The 7,900-nt window shown below is 30.2% G+C and overlaps 1 protein-coding gene across 1 annotated transcript; it reads right to left on the reverse strand.

The window, feature by feature from the left end:
* Nucleotides 1-620: 620 nt before the first annotated feature.
* Nucleotides 621-7,656, reverse strand: LOC129000666 (uncharacterized). Its single transcript, XM_054427628.1, has 6 exons — nucleotides 7,571-7,656; nucleotides 7,137-7,234; nucleotides 4,494-4,581; nucleotides 3,623-3,696; nucleotides 2,508-2,637; nucleotides 621-874 (listed from the first exon to the last, which is right to left on the reverse strand). The coding sequence occupies exons 2-6, from the start codon at nucleotides 7,212-7,214 to the stop codon at nucleotides 621-623; spliced, it is 624 nt and encodes a 207-aa protein (XP_054283603.1). The 5' UTR covers nucleotides 7,215-7,234; nucleotides 7,571-7,656.
* Nucleotides 7,657-7,900: the final 244 nt, after the last annotated feature.

Consider the following 7,900-nt stretch of genomic DNA (forward strand, 5'->3'; position numbering starts at 1 on the left):
AACAAAATGTCGAGCTATATATTCCCAAAATAAACTATTTCCCAGTGTTAGCTAAAACCCTCACGATATGTCATGGTGTTGTCTACAAATTCCTAACAAATTTTACCATAATTCTTTTTGTATAGCTTATGATGTGAAAAATTAAATTTCTTTGAACAACTGATCATGAATTGGAACACTTGAGGAAGGTGACTTCCATCTAACTACTAATTCTTTCTATATCTAGTTTTATAGTAGACTAAATTACCTTTGGTACAGTAATAGTGACGCTTATCATCAAAATTGCATGTATTTCTACTATACGCCAGTCTTGAATGAGGACGAATTTTATTGCATTTTAGCGATATCTTCATTAAAATTTAATCTTCTACTTTCAGAAAATCTGGATCATTTAAAATATTTTACTTGAATAATGTCAAGTAATAAAAATACAACTGTGTGTCCTTTAATGGTGTAACGTTTAAAATCAATGTTCTTAAAACTTTGAATAAGCCCATTTTCACGAAATTTATTGTACTTTATTTATAGTTTACTGTGAAAAAAATAAACAATAATAGTACAAAACATTTCGGTCGATATATTTTCAATTTTTAATATCTTATGACATTTGTAATTTAATTTTAATTCCCTGGAGTTGGCTGAGAGGAGCCTGCTTGATTTAGTTGACTTTCCTTTCTTTTTTCTTCTTTAATATCGGTTCTATATTTCATAAGAGCTGCCCTCATAGGGTCGGGAACCCCTTGTTCTTTAGCTTGGTCCCTTTGTCGTTCAAGTGCAGACCTCATTGGTTCATCCAAAGTTGTCAAAAACTGCGTCTCTTCCTTTCTCTCTAGGTAATAACTGAACACAACGATTGCGAAGTAGAGGTTCACCACTGAAAATGTCGTTGAGCCACATTAGGTTCAGAGAATATATCACTAGGCCTACTTTTCATTGGTTTATTAAAAAAGATATATTCGTCTATTTTAGTGAGTATATTTTCTTAAGTGCAAACTAGTTTAGAAAATACTAACAAATAAAAATGTTATTTCGCAATGCATAGTGTTTGGAAATTTAAAGAATCATCCATTATAACGAATTAATTATGACTTAGGCTACCCGAATTAGTGATTTTGCTAAGCTCACTTTTTTAAGCTTCCCTTTTGCAAATGTGTGCTTTAAACACTAAATATCCAAAACAAATATATTCAACTAGGCGAAACCCGTCGAAATCGACGGATACTTTCAAGGCTTACGCTATTTCATCTAACTGCGATAAATTGAGTGAAATTATACAAATTTAGAGCATTTAGCATTGTTTAAAGAGTAATAAGTGTAAAAACAATAATGATATTAATTGCGTTAGTTACCAAATATGGTTGATCATTCAACGGATAAGATATTTCCCATACTTTGGAAGAACCTTTAAATAGAATTAAAACCGTATTGGTGGATCTTTTTTATTAGTTAAAAACTTCCCCGATTTCATCAGTGTAATAAAGATTAATCTATGATTTTATTTGAGAGAAAATATCTGCTTGTTGAGGAGACACGTTCTAACGTGTAAGGGAGGTCCATCCGTCACAGTGTAAGTTTGATTTTTCCTTCGTCACGTCGCATCAGTTCATATCGTAATTCTGTGCCAATAAATTACCCTCTAGTATAGTTTTGAGAAATCGGATGTGGGGTTAATGTTAAAGCTAAAAGACACTTCTGCACTTGCATTATTTTGTATTGTATTACACAATCGAAGATTTTTCCAATGATTGAAAACATGTATGACAATAATCTCACGAACCTCTGATGATCAGTCTAGAATAATATGATAAAATATAGCCAAAAGTGGTGAAAAGGCAGACACCCGTACAATAGATATAAGATAGTTCAGTAAGAAATAATTATTGTTAAATAAGAGTTACTGTGGTAAAAGGATTTCCACTGATTACGTAATGGAACGTTATATTGCAAAATATGACATGATACAGAAGAAAATCAATTTTAAAATCAGAAAATAACATTGCGAATACTTCTTTTGGACAATTCAGTAACTCCCAATAAATGTGTGTTGTTTAAAATACAATTCAAAAATTAACAGCTGTTTCATTAAAAAGTATTATCCACATGGACAAAATGTAAACAAATCTGTGGAGGGATCTTTAAGGGCTTCTGGGGCAGAGCCCTAACGGGATTCACTTAGTTTTTCTTTTGGTAACTCATCTAGAGACCAAGACCTTTCTTTGGACACCTCTACCAAGTTTCTACGCCCAGTCGTTCTCTCAAATTAATGGAGACAAAGTTTCCAATTAAATATTTAGATTCCCCATGTTAATCTTATGGGAGAAAATCCAACTTTGATGGAAGATCCTGCCCAAACTAATAAAGATTTCAAAAAACGAAAAAGACTTTGCAAAACTACAGATCAGGGCCATTCATTTGACACTCTAATCATCAAAATCGGTCCAAAAATGAGGGAGGAGTTCTGTTTACAAAAATCGGCTTAGCGTATTATATATATAGATATTACTTACATTCATAAATCGTCAGGGTGATAAAATATACCGCTTGATCAATGTATAACATATAACCAGAAACCCCGAGAAGACTGACTGCATACAGGAACAACAATACCGAAGACCCAAGTAACATTTGCAGCACATCCTGTAAAAAACAATCAGTAAATGCCGTGCTCATAATACTGTAAAGACGAAAAAGTTAGTTATTTTCGCGTCACTTCAGGGTACGAAAACCTACTAATCTTATTGGACTTTTAAGGGTAGATCATAGACCCAGTCAGCAAATGTCCATGTTTTTATGTCCATGCCGTTAAAATCCCCTTGGGTTACGTCTCTTGGACGTGTAACAAATTTGAGTTGATACAGGTATATCTGAAAGAAAGAAAAAAACTATTTTGACATTGGTTGACAACTACTTTGTTAATATTTTAATACTGTTTTTATGTTCTATAAAAGGATTTTAATATAAATTATTTTTTCAATACCGGTAGTTATAGTTTTTGTGGAACTCTTTTAATATTTAATTTACATAATGTTTTCTTCTGTTCTTAGGCCTTACTTTTTATTCTTATTTAATAATAGGATTAAAGCATCTGGTGTTAAATATTCCACACAACATATATTTTTTGTAAGAAAATAATATATACCTATTAAATTAAATTAGAAACTTTTGAGGTGAATAGTACAATAAAACCTTTTTTATGCTATAACTTACCAACCTTGCAAAACAAAAGCAAGTCGAGTTTCTAATTGTTTAGCTTTTCACTTGAATCACTTAAAGTAAGTACAGTTAGTGCGTTAGAACTCACTTAACTTTTAGAGTGTTTACATTTTTATTTTTTTCAAATACCTCTTTTAGTAAAATTTTCTTTAGCATGCTCTTCATTTCAGATAATATTTCATCTTAATTAAAGGTGTCACCAAATAAAATCTAGATTTTATAATATTGCTAGGTAAAACTTTATAAACAAATGAAGAATCGGATTAATGCAGCAGCACGAACGACTGTAAAGACATTTTGGACGTGCATAAGCATTGCAGATTATTATATCCATACAAAATCCGTAGATATTTAGTGGTTTCTAGAGCTATATTTGTTTACATTACTCATAATTTGCTGTACTATTTACCTTGTAGACGCCGACCAATAGGATGATTGCAATGATGTAACTGCAAACAGATCCAGCCAAAGAGATTGCAGAAACTAAAACATATTTACAAAGCTCATTTTCTCACTATTGTTTGGAAGAATATTATAAGGAATGAAATAAAGCTATAAAATACATAATAATAAATTTCTTATTCTAAGAGAATAGTTCTAAATCTCCTAGGATAAAATACGACATCTAATGAAACTTTGAGCATCATTAATTAATTACAGTACATTAAAGCACCAATAGTAAATTGCAGGTGTAAAAAGTAAAGTTGTTTGTTTTATCTCTGATCAAAAGAGTGCATTGATTCATTTGATAAGTTTATGAAAAGAAAGTTTATGGGTTTTCTCCTATTGAGCCGCACCAAGTTTAAAAAGGTAATTTCACTTGTATTTATTATTCAAAATCTCCCTATTAATTCTCTGTTAACTTATGTTCGTACTATTGATGAAAAAGTTTGTTATTTTACACTGAAATAAATAGAAATAGGCCTAATGAGTCAATGATAACACATTTCCGTACTATATTTTAATGAAGAATTTTATATTTTATATTGAAAATAAATACTAATAGGCCTATTTATTTAGGTCCTATTTATTATTTGGGAAAATGCTGTCCTGATCTCTTAAAAAAACATTCTGCAACAATCTTCTATAAAAGCATTGTTTTTGTATTTTCCATTATTTTTCTAACTTCCTAATACCTAAGGTACAAAAATTTTCCTATCAAGTTTAAATCATCAGTTACAGTTCTGTTTATCAACGGCTCTAAAACCTAAGCTGAAGCAGTACAAAATGTTTTACTATTATTAATAGAGAAAATTATTGTTTTTTGCAGTTATACTCACCTAGCTCAAGAAAATGTGCAACACCTTCGTCCGGCTCATATAGTTGTTGCTGAGTGAAATGCCGACCCAAATATAATGTCGCAGATATCTAAATTAACAATGGTATTAGTTTTTTTTGTTTTTTTTTTTCAAATGAAAGACACATTTCTCTTCTAATTAATATTATTAAAAGTCATATTGGTGGGTTTTAATAGGTTTTATTTTTATTTAATTGAACAACGAAAAGCTAATTGAAAGCAAATAATGTAGTAATAAAGGGAAATGGGTTATTTATTTATTTAAATAACTTTTCGAACAATTGTTTTAAAAATATAAACTAAAAAATTCCAAACAACAAAAAAGCACAACAACGAAAGTATTATTTCCTTAATTCTCAACCAATTTTATTCACATCATTGTTGATATTTCTTTTTTAAATTCTCAACTCTATTACAGTAGGCAAAGACTCGCTACTGCTATGGAAAGAATGTTCAAAAAGAAACTAAAGGCAGCGATTTAGGACTATGATATTAGGAAGATTAATCGTTGGGTTGACTAATTTTTTGTATGCCGTTATGAATGAAATAATTATTAATAGTGGAAGAATATTAGGAAAATCGACCTAACAAATTCGGACTAAGTGGAAACTTTGCACAGTTGTTAAGTAAGCCTAAATAAATAAAATATCAAAAGTCCCCATATATCCCGGCTGTGCTTCAGCCGCCATCTTGGAAAATGGCGGTTAATTTTCACTTTTTTGACAATATTTCACAAACTATTGGTATTAAAGAATTTTCGTAAATTCATAAGTTGAAGAACGTCTAAAAGTACATCTTTTTTATATCTGAAGGTTTGCTCTATCTGTAACGGTTATTGAGATAAATAATAAAAGTTAATATTAAATTTAGAATTCCCATGCTTTTCTTATGGAGGAAAATAAAATTGTTTGCTTATTTATAGATATATTTTGATCAAACTTGGCAAATTTATTTATTTTATAACAAGCTATTAATATTTAACATAAATACTCACTTTAGTACCCTTCTTATGGCAGTAAACCTAGTACTTACTAAATTTAAAGTTATTAAAATAGGGAATTTACATTTTTAGGTAGTAAATATCCAGTCAAGCAAATGTATATTCATTTCTTAATCATATTAACAATATTTTTTTCTTATTAGTATTATGATTTAAAGCCCACTTACTATCTTGGCACTACTATGTAACTACTCAAAACTTATTAGTACATATTTCTTTACTCCCGGTATAATTTTTTGTCGGTAAATATTAGGAAATTGAACCTTAAAATCCGGACTAAATTGAAATTTTGCACAGTTAAGCACAGTAGCCTAGTTGATGAAAATGGCAAAGGTCCCCACAAATTTCGGCTGTGCCTCAGCCGCATTTAGTCCGGATTTTAAGGTTTAATTTCCTAATATTCACCGACAAAATAATTATACCGGGAGTAATAAGTAGGCCTACCATGTAAGTAGTTACATAGTAGTTAAAATATATTGAGTGGGCTTTAAACTTTAATACCAATAAGGGAAAACTATTGTTAATAGGTCAAAAATAAATTTCCATTTGCCTGACTGGATCATTACTAAAATACTTCCTAAAAATGTAAGATAGATTCTCTATTTAAATACGGTAATTTAAATTTAACGAGTACTGAGTTGACTGCTATGGGAAGAGTAATAAAGCGTGTATTTATGTTAAATATCATAAGCTTAGTATGAAATAATTAAATTTGCCAAATTTGATCAAAGTATATCCATAAATAAGCAAACTGCAACAATTTTATTTTCCTCTATAATAATAACATGGGAATTTTAAATTCAATACTAACTTTTATTATTTATCTCAATAACCGTTAGAGATAGAGCAAACCTTCAAATATAAAAAAGATGTATTTTTAGACGTTCTTTAACTTATGTATTTACGAAAATTCTCTAATACCAATAGTTTGTGAAGTATTGTCAAAACAGTGAAAATTGGCCGCCATTTTCCAAGATGGCGGCTGAAGCACAGCCAGGATTTATGGGGACTTTTGATATTTTATATATTTAGGCTTACTAAACAACTGTTCAAAGTTTCCACTTAGTCCGAATTTGTTAGGTCGAATGGCTTGTATATCCCTAAAATTCTTGGACTATAAAGGTTGTGATTTTATGAATTAATATTTTTGTGGAAACTACTGTGAAACTGAAGTGTCTCATTTTAAAAAGAAACTAACTTTTAACGAATACTAATAATATGCCAGTTTCGTCCACTTCTCTTACATGCCTCGTTACACCACCTGTTATTTATGGGAATAACCCCTTTTTTAAAGATGTTTCTCGTTTTAATGAAGTTGCCGAAAACAAAACTCTATTAGGCATAATAGAATTTAAGTACCGGTAAACTACCTCTTTCAGCGTATTAGAATATACAACTACGTAGTTATCAATAAATACTTTGCTGGCACAGTTTTACGTTTTAAAGGTCTTTGTTTCTCTTATTTTTACCCCAATTGACCTAGCCGTCAATTTATGTAAGGTGTTTTTTTTTACAACTGTAAAAACAACAAAGAGTACCAGAAACACAAATTTTCATTACATTTTTGTCATTAAAATATAATTAACGTATTTACGTTACGGTAATCAGTTTGAGTAGTTTACTTACGATTAGAAAACCACCAATCACTTTGCAGCCTGATCGAAGAGGAGTCGTGTAGCAAAACTGGGTTAAAACTAGCTCCATTGTTTATAAAAGGTACAAACCTGAAAAATAAATTGCATTGATAAATAATTGTAAAAGGTTTAAAGACAGAAAAAAACTATTTTATTACCATACGACAGCAATCAGCTGTTTGAGACAAAACTTAAGGAGTTTTCCGACTCACTGGTACCAACCGCAGCGATGTCGGATCCGTAGTTTTCGACAAATTGATGTTCAAAGTCGATCACTTCTTTTATGTTCACCCTGTATTAATTTTAATGTGAAACGGCCGTTTGTGATTGATAAGTAAATCATTAATAACTTGCCCATATGGATGTATAAATACCTAAAAAGGTTTGGAAACACAGCAGACCCCTTAAGATGATGTCAAAGCTTACCTGATGTACACAACCTACTATATTATAATTTATATTTGAGAGTACTGTGATTTAAAATATAGTTCAAACAATTTGACACTAACTTGTTCTGTATCTTAGCAACACTGCTTCAACAAAAAAGTTTACTCATTGATTAGCTTATGTGCTTCTACTTTAGAAAAAGTAATTTAAATATCATCCGATAAACAAAACATTTTATAGCATCTTATAAAATGCAGTTATAAGTAACTTTATACTTTCAAATTGGATTTTTTTATTTAGTTACATTAATACTTTAGGTAATAAAGCTTTCAACTTCCTTCGTGAATATATACTTTACACAATTTCTTA

Source organism: Macrosteles quadrilineatus, unplaced genomic scaffold, assembly GCF_028750875.1.
Source record: "Macrosteles quadrilineatus isolate MER2022 unplaced genomic scaffold, UCM_ALF_1.0 Scaffold_8__2_contigs__length_117827958, whole genome shotgun sequence".
Lineage (NCBI taxonomy): Eukaryota > Metazoa > Arthropoda > Insecta > Hemiptera > Cicadellidae > Macrosteles > Macrosteles quadrilineatus.

Excerpts from the sequence above, each read along its gene's own strand:
- LOC129000666 (XM_054427628.1), bottom strand. The coding sequence starts at position 7,214 with ATGGAGCTAGTTTTAACCCAGTTTTGCTACACGACTCCTCTTCGATCA. Across the intron at positions 3,697-4,493 it reads TGCACATTTTCTTGAGCTAG|TTTCTGCAATCTCTTTGGCT; the intron begins GTGAGTATAACT and ends AATATGTTTTAG. Across the intron at positions 875-2,507 it reads CACCCTGACGATTTATGAAT|TGGTGAACCTCTACTTCGCA; the intron begins GTAAGTAATATC and ends CGACATTTTCAG.